This window comes from Uloborus diversus, chromosome 2 (assembly GCF_026930045.1).
Source record: "Uloborus diversus isolate 005 chromosome 2, Udiv.v.3.1, whole genome shotgun sequence".
Taxonomy (NCBI): domain Eukaryota; kingdom Metazoa; phylum Arthropoda; class Arachnida; order Araneae; family Uloboridae; genus Uloborus; species Uloborus diversus.
The window spans coordinates 149,645,445-149,660,515 of record NC_072732.1 but is presented as its reverse complement, the minus strand read 5'-3'; the positions used below and the strand labels follow the sequence as shown (position 1 = coordinate 149,660,515).

The 15,071-nt window shown below is 32.4% G+C and overlaps 1 protein-coding gene across 1 annotated transcript in view; it reads left to right on the top strand.

Annotated features, from left to right (window-relative positions):
- LOC129217405 (ubiquitin carboxyl-terminal hydrolase 10-like) overlaps window positions 1-11,038 on the top strand; it is a 51,939-nt gene extending 40,901 nt beyond the window's left edge. Inside the window, exons 12-14 of the mRNA XM_054851702.1 lie at window positions 4,595-4,739; window positions 6,733-6,792; window positions 10,602-11,038. Coding sequence (XP_054707677.1) covers window positions 4,595-4,739; window positions 6,733-6,792; window positions 10,602-10,798 — 402 coding nt within the window. The 3' untranslated portion in view covers window positions 10,799-11,038. The remainder of the gene's footprint in view (window positions 1-4,594; window positions 4,740-6,732; window positions 6,793-10,601) is intronic.
- The last annotated feature ends 4,033 nt before the right edge of the window (window positions 11,039-15,071 follow it).

The following is a 15,071-nucleotide window of genomic DNA, read 5'->3' as shown; positions in this document are numbered from 1 at the left end:
AACTCAAAACATATCACTTTGACATGATTAAAATTCGAGCTTCTTCCTTACCCATTAAAGTAAAATAGCAATAAGTATAAAGAACAAACAAATATTCATTTAAAAACGAAAGCACGAATTTAAGCATATAAAAATTTGAAGAATTTCCAAAATATGAACTAACAAAAACAAAGATCACTGAAAAAACCGTGCGCTTTATTTAATTAAATAGTACACACTCAAAAGAAAAAAAAGCTCTCTACTACGTTTCTTTAAGGATGCAAAAAGTAGAGTTTCCAAATGTTTAAACGACTTTAAACTCATGTCTGCTCCGGAGAAGCCTTGATTCAAAAATTTCATTATGATTACTTTTATTATTGCTGTTGTTAGGCAACAAATTTTTGTAACAATGAGTTTCATATTCGCAACTTCAAAGCTCGAATACGCTACCTTGCGATGATTACCAATACTAAAGAAAAAGGTAAAACATTCCATTCCACGAGTTTTCTTTGTGGTAAATTTCCGGCTTCAAGCAGTTTGTGGTGTAATGTTATTTCAGAAGAATAAAAAAGAAAACTTCGCACAAATACGATGAAAAAGTACTGTCATTCACTAAACGTCAAAGCAAGTTATAAGTTATGGCATTTGTTTGTTTCACCTTTTTTCATCCGCCATTAGACAGTGGCTGCTACGCCCCCTATAATTTATTGGAGTTGCAAATTTAATTATTTAATGGGGAAATGATATGAAATTTACTGTTTTCCACCATAACTTTTTACAACTAAGTTTTTAAGGAATAAATTACAGCCTTAGTTGCTCCCTCATAATGTATCTATTTATGGTGAAAAAATGGTTAAAATCCGTCCAGTAGGTTTGAAGTTTACCCCGGACATCCGGACAGAGATTAGCCCTTTATGTATAAAGATGAGGATGCAATTCCTAAGAAAGCAATGTCATGCTTGCTCCAGAGAGGCCTTGTTCCAAAATTTACATTATGATTACTTTTAATATTGCTGTTGTTAGGCAACGAATTTTCAAAAAGATGGAAAGATGGGTTTAATCCTTTAATCATATGATGTGGAAATTACTGACATTCACTGTTTTCGATCACGGCATTCTTAAACTAAGTTTTTTAGCGATAAATTATAGCCTAATTTGTTCTCCGATTATGTAGCTATCTATGGTGAAAAAATGGTTAAAATCCCTCCAGTAGTTTTGAAGTTTACCCCGGACATCCGGACAGAAATTAGCCCTTTATATATAAGGATAAAGCATTCTTGGAAACAATGACTGTAATTTCAAACTGATATTTATGTTAACTACTGCTCATGAATTTTCGAATGAATATCAGAAATAATTATTCAAACCACAAGCAACTGTATAAATAAATGAAATAACTATAATATGTACAGATAATGAAATATTTGCATTTGTAGAACATATGAATTCATGAAAAAACAGACTACTATAGATAAATATAATACTATGAAACATTTTTGCAAACAATTACTGTAACTTCAAACAGATATTTCTGACAACTATTGCTCAAGAATGGAATGAATATCAATGATAACATTCAAAATATCAGTTACTATACAAAAATAATGAAATAAATAAGTACAGATAATGAAATATTCACATATACGAATTCATGGTACATTCTTGGAAATGTCATGCCCAGGGCACGGGCAAGGGGAGCCCGTGCGATAAATAGTGCGAGCAGGAAAATTAAAATTGAAGATGCAAACCAGTATTGAGCTATGGAAATACGCAAGTCAGTGCTTCCAGGATGACGTCATAGACGGTCGTTTTTCCCCTCCTGTAGCCACGAAGCAGCGAAACTGGAAGATCAAAGACACGGTCCCACCCTCCTTTTCCAACACCCTGTAGTGGTCTGGACTGTACACTGTATAATTGAGCACAGATCTTTGAACACAAAATTCTTTCATCACGAAAAAATATTTTGGTTCCTACTGTTTCATATTAAACATTTTTCACTGTTGTAGACTCTCGTTTTAAGCGGATGTTACGTTTCACGGAAATGGTGCATAAAACGAAACTGCATAAATTGAGACTTAATAATAGTGTTAACGTAGGGGTTAGGTTCTGTAGATGAAAAACAAAATCCATTCTAGTGATATATATGTATAATAAGTTGAATGTGTACTCATTCCAATACATGCGCACAATGTGTATAAAGAAAACATGAATCAACTCAGTGCTTATTTAAAAAAAACTGTTTATATTACTCTTTTGGCATAAAATAAAAAAAATTCTCTAGTTCTTTGTGGGGAATTAACGCTTACATGATCACTTGCTAAATTTCCATGATTGGATCTTCCTTCACTAATAAATCAGATCATTTTCCAATGTTTAGGAATGGTTCAAAATTTTCAATGTGAAAGCTTTTGGTTGTGTGTCATTGATGTCCTCACTGGTTTTGTTCTTTCATTAGCACTTCTCAAAGTTATTCATGTAAACTCTAAATTGTGCAAGTTTAATAACTTTACATCTGAAAAGAGCTCTAAAACCAATCTCAAAAAATGTCTCTAGTTGCCCAAGATCACATATTAGCACATCTAAATGTTAAAGGAAGTTTTTAGTGGATCTCACAAATGTGTCTCGGTTGAGTCAAATTAGGAAGCATATTTAAGTAAATCATTAACATTTATTAGTTCAGTAAAAATACAACATGTTAACAAACATTTTAAAACTTCTTTGTAGAATTCATGTAGAATCTAAATCCAGCAATAAAAAATATTTTAGAAAAATTCTAACGTAATTGAAAAGTTTACACCACAGGTGCTCCATAAAACTCCATCTTGATAAATAGTCCTGTAGTCTTGAACAATCTTGACCCGGGTAATTTGTGATTCAAAACTAGAACAGATCACATAAGGCCGGCCGGCCTAACTTTCGCCTTCAGCAAATGGATCAAGCTGTCAATCCAGCATCAGCCATATGATCATCAAAAACCTGGGCAGCCAGCCGACTTCAGGAACTTGTACAGGAGGCAACTTTGTGGAGGAAGTGAGAGCAAGAGATCGATGAATGGATGTCCACTGCTTAAATACATCCTCACAGACGTTCCATTCAACTTGCATGTTCTCACTAGACTGTTCAATGAAATTCTTTAAAGAAACTCCAAAAAAATTATTGGCAACAGTTAAATTCGTTGAAACCGTTTCTTTGATGAAAAATATTCTTTTCACTGTGAGTTTAGCCGTGCAGTATGTTTACATTTTGCACCACGTTTGTTAGAAATAAACAAAAGTTTTCGGGCTGCATTTTTTCCTATTCCTATTCAGAGTCACAACTGACTACAACTGTATTTATGTCGAGGACTGCATACTAAGTGCCTTGCCTCCATTATTTTATATACCGATAGATGGCAGCACCATCACCGGATCGAATAGTTAATGAGAATTTAGAACTAGTCCAGGAGCTAATAACTACCTGGTACTAGCACCCCCAGAGGTATCGTTTCACTTGGAGGACATTGAGACCACAAGCATATTTAACGTTGCCCAGTCCCCTTTAATGACGACGGTGGGTCTTCGACCATCGAGGTTCGAACCCAAGACTCTCCGGCCCCGAATCCGACACTCTACCGATCGGGCTACCACGGCCCCGCCGCATTTTTTACTGTAGTGTCGAGGTATGGAGAACCCCCTCACATAAAAATCAGTAATTTGACATTAAATGCAGTTTATTACTTGTTATCTACAACCTCAGGAGTAGGGATTTTGCAAGAGGAGAAAATTTTATCTGTTTGAATTGCTGCATCCGCTTAGAATTGAAACTCATCCTCGTAAAATAAAATAAAAGTCAAATCTTAATCCGCTTATAACCGAAACCGTGTAAAATAAACCCGCGTAAAACGAGGATCTACTGTATTTAAAGAAAGTTCATTATTATTACCAGTAATTCAAAGTCCAAAACAGGCAAATTTTACCAATGTTTTATTGGCACCATCACAAAAGTAATTTGAGAATGGGGAACCCTCCTGAAAACATAATGAAATCATACTTTGAAAAAAGTTTAAAAAAGTGAATTTCACTAAATTCCTTATTTTTCAACTTGGAATCTTGTTACTTACATTCAACAAAAATTTGCTCAATAAATAGAATGTTGAACTGATTAATACAAGCATCATAAGAGAATGATATAGTATTTATATTTTTTTAGATTATTTTTGCCTAATTTTCATTTGTACTTGGAAAATAGACCTTGGTAATTTTGGCCCATTACATGTAATTGTGGGGCAGTTGATTGTATTTGATTTGCCTTGCCTTTGATTGTTTTACAAACTGTAAGCAGTAAAAGCCAATTGGGCTCACAAAAAACTTTTTTTTCTTTTTCTCTAATCTGTGTTCATATGTTGTTCTGATAATGCTGCTACTGATAGTGTAAGTCAACTAAGTTTTGCCATGTTTCGTTTTGAAATGAGAGCAGAGTAAAGATAAGGAAATGCTTTCATTTTTATTTTAAAACCAGTTTTCCTGTTGCTACATACTAGTGCCATTATTTTTATTACCCTTATTGATTGATGGATTGCATTTGAAAAAGTTGTTTCAACACTTCGATGTTTTATGCATGAACATTTTTCCAACAGGTTGAAGCTTACAGTCATATAGCTTTACAGAAGTTGCCTCCTATACTTATACTTCATCTTAAAAGATTTGTGTACAATAAAACTGGTGGATGTAAAAAAGTAATGAAGAAAACTGATTATCCTCTACAACTTGAACTAAGTAAAGGTAAAGTAACAAAAAAATTATATTTCAATTGAACTATATCGTTTTTTGGGTGAGTTTTTGTCAAATTAGTAAATTTTAACCCCTGTTCTGAAAGATGACTCTATGATTTTGCTCTGCATGGCAGCCCTTTTTCCTTTTTAGAGCACCCTGAAGCAGGGCCAGATTACTGAATTGACCTACTAGGCAATGGCCTAGGGCCCCCAACTAGCAAAAATTGTTTCAGTCAACAGCTAAAGTTGTTTTATGATAATCCCGAAAAAGTTATTTGGCCTTGGGCCCTGCCCTGTAGCCCTATTTTAACTGCTGTTGAAAGCAACACATGAAATTCCTGTTATATCGATACTGCTTTTTTCTGCAAAAAAACTTTTGCTGTTTAAGGCCTTTAGGAAGATTGGTTCCCCCCCCCCCCCCCCCCCAATGATCATAGACATTTTTTTTGTTGAGCAATCACGATTGCTTATTGTCCTGACTTCACCGTCTTTGATGTCCGGATCCTTTTTCAGCTTGGACCAGGGGCCTCTGCCAGCACCACCGCCCACCGTCCTCTGCAGGCGCGGCTCCTCCGGTTTGAGCTATCTGCTTCTCCTGGTCGGAGGCGCCCATGTCCTACCCACACGCACGCTCATACACACACACGACTTCACACGCATACACTCACACACGCCTACGTGCATACACTCAGGTCTACGCGCACCCACACACAACTATGCACACGTAACTGCCCAGGGGGAGGGGCTGGTTTGGGGTGACAGGAGCCGTTTCTAGAAACAATAACTCCAATGAGTAGGGTCCTGTTGCAGTTCGTGATTGCGAAAAACATAATTTGAATTCATAATTTCAAAATTCACATTACTTTTCTTTTCTTTTTTTTTTTTTCTTTTTTTTTTACAGTTGTGAATATTGAAAGGGGTTCTTTCTGGTAAGTAAAAAATGCCCTTTCAGAGAGAGGAATATTTCTTTGCCCTTTTGTTGTAGATTCAACATTGATAATGCTACGTCTTAATGATATAAAACTTGATTAATTTATGTAAGTTATGCAAATAAGAATGACCGTTGATGTGAACCTACTTAACTTTTTTTATTTCAAAATATGTTTGAAATGTTTGGTTCATATTACCCGCAAAGTATGAATGATAGCGTCTTATAGAATTTCTTGCATTGCTGATAACATACATTTGATGATCGTCAGATTTTCAATCTTTATATATAAAAGTTGTTGTGTGACTATCTATGTCATTGCTACTTCTGTTGAACGACAGAAAACCAAGTATTGTACCAGGTATCAATGTATTCGTAATTTTCTTGGCTACATATTTAGCTATGTGGCATAGCTGTGCGACTTCAGTTAGCAGAGATATTAATTAAAAACTATTAAAACCCTAACCCTTTTGTCTAGCGCAGTTCTTAATGATAAATAAAATTTTACGCTACTTGAACGACGTATAAACGTGTGCCCAACCCCCTTTAGAGCAAGGGTGCATTCCCCCTAAATATCCCAAAGTCACCCCCCTCCCAAAAGCAAGGGCACCCCCCCCCCCGAAAAAAGGAAAAATACCCCTCAAATACTCCTATTTTCAATGGCAGTCTGCACCATGACCCCCCCCCCCCCAGGTGGTCACCCCTAGGATAAACGTGCACCTTTTATGTCCTTATACAACAAAAAAAATCCTCTAATTTCAACGTAAGTTAAGTATCCCTAAAGTTATTTTTGTGTGTAAACTTGTAGGCAACAAAAAAAATTGTTTAGACAATAACTCAAAACAAATCCATTTTGATAAGTTTTGTTGGAACATTTGTGTGTATGTTTGTGCATGTATGTAAGTACTTCATGTTTGCAACATTCTCTAATTTAATTGCATGGAGTTTTTGCAACAGTGTTGCAACTATTAAAGGTCCAACCCTTGTATGTGAGTGCGACAGTTAAGTTTTTGAATTTGTTGTTTTCCATGTATAAATTTGCATTTGATGATATATGGTGGTAATTTTCTTTTAGATCTCTTTTCTTCTGATGTCAAAAAGAATCAAAGGATACGCACATATAATCTATTTGGAGGTATGAAATTAACTCATTTGTTTAAATATTGCCTTGAATATGTTTTTACACTGAATGATGATTATATTAGTAATTTAATTTTAAAAAACTTAGCATACTTTTTGTTTGATTTAATTTCTATATAATTAAACTTTCAAGATTTTTTTTTTTTTTTTTTTAAGCCGTCCAGATTGTTTTTTGTCCTCACTTATTTCTATTATCTTAGTGATCTTGATCATTTTTAATGTCATTGAGTACCTGCTACAAAAATACTCCCACAACTTTGATTTATGTATTTGAATGCATCTTCTCTGGTGCAAGCATAAAATTTATTCACTATCACTGCTTTTGTTTTGAATCAAGGCTTCTCTGAAGTAAGCATGAATCTGATCATTGTCGCCCTCATCCATGCCAATAATTGATAACAAGGCTAAGTAACGAGACACATTAGGCCCTTCATCACTAGTAACTTGCATGTTGTGAAATGTAAATTACAGGGATGAGATTTTGCTGGAATGCCGGCTCTTTCTGTTGGTTTAACATTTCCTCCTTTTTTTTTTTTTTTTTTTTTTTTTTTTTTTTTTTTTGCTTCTTTCAAACATTTTTAAAAATCAGAAAAGAATACGATTTTTTAAAAATTTTCAGTCCCCAATTTTTTATTCTATTTTCCCCCCTCGATTCTTCATCGTCTGCGATATCTATTAAAAATGTATGTTTTGGAATCATGCCAACGACGTTAAGCACGTGCTGCGCAGAAAGTTGCATGCCTCGTTTGAGATTTCAATCGTTTTGCATCCTGCAAGTACTTCAATTCTTTTTCATGTTGGGGTGGTTTTTTACTAAATACTACCTTATATCTGCTTATTTTATTCATCATTTCAATAATATTTTTTAAGCCTTTAATTTATTTTAGAAAAAATGCAAAAGTCAGTCAAAAAAAATGTGGCTTAGCACTTCCAGTCTCGAATTTTATTGAAACTTGGCATGGTTACATTTTTGTGTATTTAAAAAAGTGTAAAAAATATTTATGGTGAATCTCAATCGGTTTAGGCTTTACAACCTGTTAAAAGTTTTGAAATTTCATGATTAAATGAGGCAGCTGCAAGTTGTTCTTTTGATTCCAAAATCATATTAGGAAGTTTTTAAAAACAAATTTTAGTTCCAGTGCAAGGAAAAAGATAACCAGTCGTTTGTATTCATATATATTTATTTATTTTCAATTTTTACTATGAAAAGTATGTTCTACCACATAGAGAAATTTTAGCTTTTTCTCTCTGTTGTAAATTTTTACTTTACAAACAGACCTAATTTTAAAATTTATGTTCTCACTCATTTAACACTATAAACTCAAATGTTTTTAATGAAAAAAAAATGTGTTTTTCTCTAAAAAATATGAAAAGTTGACACTATTGAGTGATGCAGCCAAGATTGACCTCTGGCTGCCCCAACCCTTTGTTCAAGAACTCAGGGGTTAGAAATTGTTGCCTCTTTTTCAAAATTTAGATTTATTTAGGAATAAACACTCTTGCAAGAAATGGTACAGTGCAGAAAATTACAAAATTATTACTTATACTTAAATAAATACATATTATCTTTAAAACTGGTAAATTAGCTATTTTTTGTTGAATTTTTGAATATCATGGCTTCTAGATTCTATTTTGATGCGGTTTTGGATATCATCCCTTTTACGAAATTTTTTTGGATATCCTCCTTTTTGCTCTCTGACCACTCTCATCCCTGAAATTAGTTTGGGAAACCTTTAATGTTTAAATAGTTCTAATTAAATTAGCATGCTAATAAATTCTACTGAAGAACAAGGATTAATTTTTTGTGCTAATTGCTCAGAGTTTTTGACACATATATAGATTTTTTTTCTTTTTCTTTTAAAATGGAGTATTAATATGAAAAGAAAAGGTTAAGTTTCATTATGGTAACATTATTCTATTTCTGAAGTACATTTACACTAAAAAGAATAAAATAACAGATATTTTTGAAAAAAAAAAAAATACTAAGCACTTTTCAGAATGCACTCATAAGTACAAAGTAACTTTTCTGGGCCAGCAAGGACAATTTAAGTATTCCTGTAGTTTTCCATTATTCCGAGAAAATGACACCACTAACAAAGAAAAGTGCGGCTCAAGTCATTTCAAACCAAGTTTTCTCATTAAGATAAATATGCATGTTTCAACTCTCAAATTTGTTTAAAATCTAGATAATGATAAGACATTTTCTGCATGACTTGAGCCACACTTGTCTTTGTTTGTGGTGTCATTTTCTTGAAATAATTTAAGACTACAGGAAAACAGTATAATTTGAATTTAAGGATACATTTCACTGGTCTGGATTTGATTGCATTGATTGTATTTTCCTCAATTTAACAATTTCCTTGATTTAAGGGTGACTTTTTCCTGTTCCTTGACAATCGTTAAATCTAGGTTATACTGTACTTAAATTGTCCTTTCTGACCAAAAAAAGGTATTGTCCTTTTGAGTGTATTATGAAAAGTGCTTAGTATTTTTTAAAACATTCTGTTCTTTTCATGTGAAACTGAAACATTTATTAATCATGATATTTTAGCAACCTGGTCACTAGTAGCATAGCCAGAAAACAATTTTTGAGGGTAGTATGTTTTGTTTCAGTACTTTTCTAAGGTCAAGAAAACAGATGATGTAATAATTTTTTCAACATTGGCAAGGTTTTGGACACGGGTAAAAACCGTGGCAAATAACCTTATTTTTACCGTCCAAAAGTGTCCAAAATTATTTTGTGAGAAAATATCAAAGACAGAACAAAATGTGTCACAAATATATAATTTTTGAATATTTAATACATTTATTCAATGTGAACATTCAAGTATAAATATATATGCAACTTATTAATACAGCTGACTTTAATTTAGTTACATAGAAATTAAATTCTTCATTAAAGATTTCAATTTGAACATGTAAGTTTATTTTTTTGCCATTCACCAATTTTCGTCAAAACATCATGTAAAACTTACTTGCACAAACCATCAAAAAATCTAAGCTTTTTTTTTTTTGCACCTAAATATTGCATATTTAATAACATTCCCTTTTCCCCAAAAATGGAACTGAAATTAGTTGTCCTGATAGTGTTGTGAATTTCCTTTCATAACTGTACCAACTGTTACATAAAGAAGTTTTTATGTAATAGAGTTACTGGCATTTTTTTAAAAGATATTTTATAAATTAAAATTTTTGAGAAAAATATTATCAAATATTCATTATATATATAATTAAACCTCATTAATGTCTATATTTCTGCATTTAGCTTTAGCATATTATTGGACAGTTTCAGACTGTGAAAACCACTTGTCCTGTCCTAAACCAGTTTTGGACAGTCCAAAACCCAACCCTGCTCTCCTCATTACATCTCGCTCTATTTTTTATTTGCATATTTCTATCAACAAAAAGATTTGTGCTTTCCTATTTTTTGTTATCCCCTTGTCACAAACTGTTATTACTATAGCTAACCTCAAAGAAAGATTTCTTACTTTTGGTGAGGGAGATATGAATCCTCAAATCCCCCCTCCCCAATGGATGAAATACATCCCTGCTGGTCAATTAGTGCTACTAGACTCTCCTATAACTTTGCATGTTTGCTGTTGGAGGTGGAGGAGATATATTTAAAAGGCAATCAGTGTTTTTCAATAGGACATTTTCAAGAAATTCATCGAGTTGTGCACAGTTTTAAATTTTCTGTAGGTCTGCTCAAGTAGGGACTATATTTTTGATAATTATCCTGTTGTGTTAATTAATAAAGCATGTGCCTAAAGCAAAATGTTTTGTCTTGCTTGTCTTGCATTGTAGTCATGTACCACGACGGAGAGGAGGCTGTGAAAGGTCACTACATATCTGATGTTTACAACCACGGCAGTCAAACTTGGATCAGATGTGATGACAGAACAGTATCTGCAGTTACTGAGGCACAAGTCCTTTCCCACAGCCCACCAAGAGTTCCTTACTTGCTCTTCTACCAGGAGAGCTCGAGTCAACTTACCCTCTGAAGAAGCTAGTGTATCGGGAGTTTAGTGCAGACTGTAGCAACTTTTAAATAATCAACTATTTTGTGATAAGAGCTGATGGTATGCATGTGTATAAATGTTTTAAAATATTTTGATTGAATGCGTCTTGTATATATTATCAAGTGTGAGAAGACTGACAGGGATTATGTTTCCCACATTTTCACTATTTTCTGTATCTTTGAGACAATTATATAATAAAATATCATATTGGGCAGTTTTGTATTTTGCAAATTTTAGTTTCTTTTGAAATGCATACATCACAACACTGAGGGTCCTCTACAACCCTTTCATGCAGTAAATGAAAGTTATAAATGTTTTTCATGTATGTACTAGGGATGCACCGGATAGTGATTTTGCCAGATACCGGATATCCGATGCCCCCTTACCTGCCGGATTCGGATATCCGGCATTTCGATTGCATTGCATGTTCGCATATTTTTCTACAACGCCGTTTCAAAACAATAAATCAAACTTGTTCCACATATCATTTCTTTATAAACATGTTAAGTACATTCAAATGTACTTTTTTAGAGCCTCTATATTTTAATTTAGGAATTGTGCTATATATAAAATGAAACATTAAAGTATTGTTTTATTTCGACAGATTTTTTTGAAAGAGACAAACTTTCGGCAGAAATTAATTCTGTATGTAATGTACACATGGTTTAAACTTTTAATTATTCATAGTTGAAATCTTAAAGGTCGTATAATGAGTCGTATTTGTTATTAGATTTGCATGACGTGTAGACATTTTTTTAAACTTCATCATAAAGGAGCTAAGTTGAGCCGTCCCCTATCCATTAAAAAAAGAATCTTCAAAATCGGTTCACTAGATGAGACACTGTGAGTGGACAAACAAAAAAAAACCATACATACGGTATTAACTGATAACCGCCTCCTTTTTGAAGTTGGTTAAAAAAGGGGGAGAAAACTTTTACGGATAACTAAAAATGGAAAAAAATACGCAACACAAAATTTTGGATATACTAAATGAATGCAATGAAAGGATTTTAGCATGTGTAGAAATATACAAGCAAATATAATTTCGAAAATAGTTCGTTTGTACAACTGCGCGCGCTGGGTGCAAGCACAGCCTTCTATATATCAAGCCTACGCGCTGTATTGCGCAATCGATGTCACGTGACCTCAAGCAGGCCTTGAGCGGGAAAATCCCTTTAATTCAAAGTGTTTGTGGACTTCAAGTAGCTGCTCGTTGCGGATGCAATATTGTATTTCATCTCACAACTTTAGTATCAAATAGCAAAGTAATATTTATTCCAAATGTGTGAATACGTTATCAACTGTCTTTATGGAGACTTGAAATGATGTTTTCTTTTTTGTTCTTTGTATTTGACTGTGCTAAATCGTTACGTTTCGTCAAGTTTACATTATAAGCCGTGGAATACTTTGGTGATGAAAATTTAACGTATCAAATGTTTAACATCTCCAAATATGTTTGAAGCTACTATTGTTGGATTAAAAAATGTTAAGAAGGTAAGTGTGGTTACCAATGGTTATTTTTTAGCAGAATTGATAATAAAAATCAATACAGTAAAATCCCTCCTAACGGATATACCCCTCCTATGTGGACAGTATTTAATTCCTCGATTCTAAGGTAAAATTAAAAGGTATTATTAAACCTCTGTCATGCGGACACCCCTCTATTGCGAACAAAAAATTTTGTCTTGTTAGTGTCCGTATTAGAGGAGTTTTACTGTACTTGTTAAATAGTATTTTAAGGATTTTTTACTTGTAAGGGACGAATTTTTATGTATGTTTTTTCATGCTACATATTTTTATCACTTTCTATTTTAATGACGAAGCTTCTTCGCCCTCAATTCGTGTAATTATTTTTTTGTAACTATTGTTTCAAGGAACTTTTTAACATGAATTGGCTGAAGAGTGCTGTTTAATATATACGTTAGATTGCGGTTCATTAAAAAGAGCAACTGTTTTAACTTTTAAAGCAGTTTCTATTTCTGTAAGGTACTGTACCAGGGTGGCGACAGATCAGGGAGATCAGGGAAAAGTCAGGGAACTTCATTAATCAGGGAAAAGTCAGGGAAATATCAGGGAATTTTGAGAAAATAACAAAAAATCAGGGAAAATTGATTTTTTGAAGAAAATTTTTTTTTTTTTTTTGCTTTACAAAATTAAGTACTCTTAATTCCCTACGCATTTTCCTTCAATTATCTGTTCAAGAAAAAAAATAATAATAAAAATAAAATTAATGAGGTGCGATTATACACTGCCGCATATTTGTGCATCTTTTTTCCTCAACGTCAAAGTATTGAATCTTACTTATTAACTACAGGATGAACTTCTTAAGATTGCTTTTGTGTCTGTTAGGTTGTTTATTTTACCTAGCTTGAAATTTCTTTTTACGCTTTCAATGCTACGTAAAATAAACAACCATACAGGCAAAGAGGAAGCCTTCAATTATGCCTTAGCTCCTATGACCTTTATTCCATTGTCTCGAAGTAATTAGCGTACTATAATCACGATTTTAAGAAGAAATCTTTGGTTTTTGAAATAATACTATGAAAGCTTAAAAGTTATTACTTCTTCGCGTTTTTAATTTAATTGCTAAAATTGAACTTTCAATTTAAAAAAACTTTGTTTTTTGCCGTTATACTATTTGTTGTCACCGCAGATTATAAAGGTTTTCTTTTCTTTAGACTTTAGTGATTCTTTAATTTTATAACCAAGTTGTATTCTGCTTTTATATATTTTGAAATTAACTAATTGCTTTTTTTTTCCTTTTTTCCCCCTTGCATTTCAAAGTTGTTTGTTACAAAAGCAATCTAAGATTTTTTCTCGTTACACACTGAAATCATTTGAAATAGAGTTAACTTGTGTACTTAAGAAAATATCTTTATTTTTTATTTAAAAATGCTGTATTCATTCATTAAAACCTATGTCCTTGATTAGAGAAAAGCTCCCTATGAATGGTTGTCAAATGGATTCATCTGTTTTGCATAAATATGTCAATTAGTTATATAAGAATAATTACATTAATTATATTCTTTCACTATTGTTATTCTTGCAACAATTATTATACTGTTTGAAAACCTAGAACTAAAAAGTAATTGAAATTATTTTGAACTATCATAAATACACATGTTTTTAAAAGTAATTTTGATAGTTTCTTAAATTCTTATGCTAAGTAGTTTCTGGAAGTAAAGTTTTTTTTTTTTTTTGTAATTTTCTCTTTAGTTCTACAACTTTACATAACTTAAAACATTTAAAACACTGCATTTTATATAAACATACAAGGGATTTCAAGTAAAGCAAAGAAAGAAAACCATTATCATTGGTAACGTAAATCAGGGAAATTTGGTGAACTTAATCAGGGAAAAGTCAGGGAACTTTTTTTCGCAGTTCCTGTCGCCACCCTGTGTACTCTATTATTGAAAGGTACACATTTTTATTTATGTTTTTTTTCATGCAATACACGTTTATTACTTTCGATTTTAATGACTAAGCTTTTTGCCCTCACTTTGGTAAATGATTATTTTTTGTAACTAAAATTTCCAGGAGCTTTTTAATATGAATTCTCTGAAGAGTGCAGTTTAACAGATACATGAAATCGTGACTTTTGAAAAACACCAACTTTTTCTTTTAAACCCAGCTTCTATTTGTATAAATGTATTTTAAAATGTTGTGGATTTTTTTTTTTTTTTTTTTTTTTTTTTGAGGAATTCATAGCAAATGAAAATGAATTAAAGCTTTTAACAACTATTGGCGAGCTATGCATTAGAAATGTGGTACATGACCACTACAAGCTTAGCTCTCACACCATTTTCTTGATTTTGAGAAATATTATGCGAACGATTTATAACATACTGTTGAATAACTTCTCCAAAAAAAAAAAAACTCACAAATAACTCATGATAAATCTAATTATATTTTTTACTCTGAAATATATGCATCAGTATTGTCCTTTTATACCAATTGTTTAGTTTCTTTCAATTGTTCAGATGTTTTGTAACTATGGGTATTGGAGTGATTTTTTTCTCAAAAATGTATGCTGTTTCTTTTGTTTGTAACAGTAAGAAATATGGCTAAATATTGATTTATTTTATTCCATCTTATTATTATTTTTTTTCATTTGTCTGTATTTTTATCAAAGGAAGTCAATACTACTGTAAATTATTCGTGTGAAAAATGCAAAATATTTATTAGTTTATGAATAAGAAATATGCACTTCCCGTTTATCTTCCACGTCTGTCTTAATCATTTTACAATTTACAGT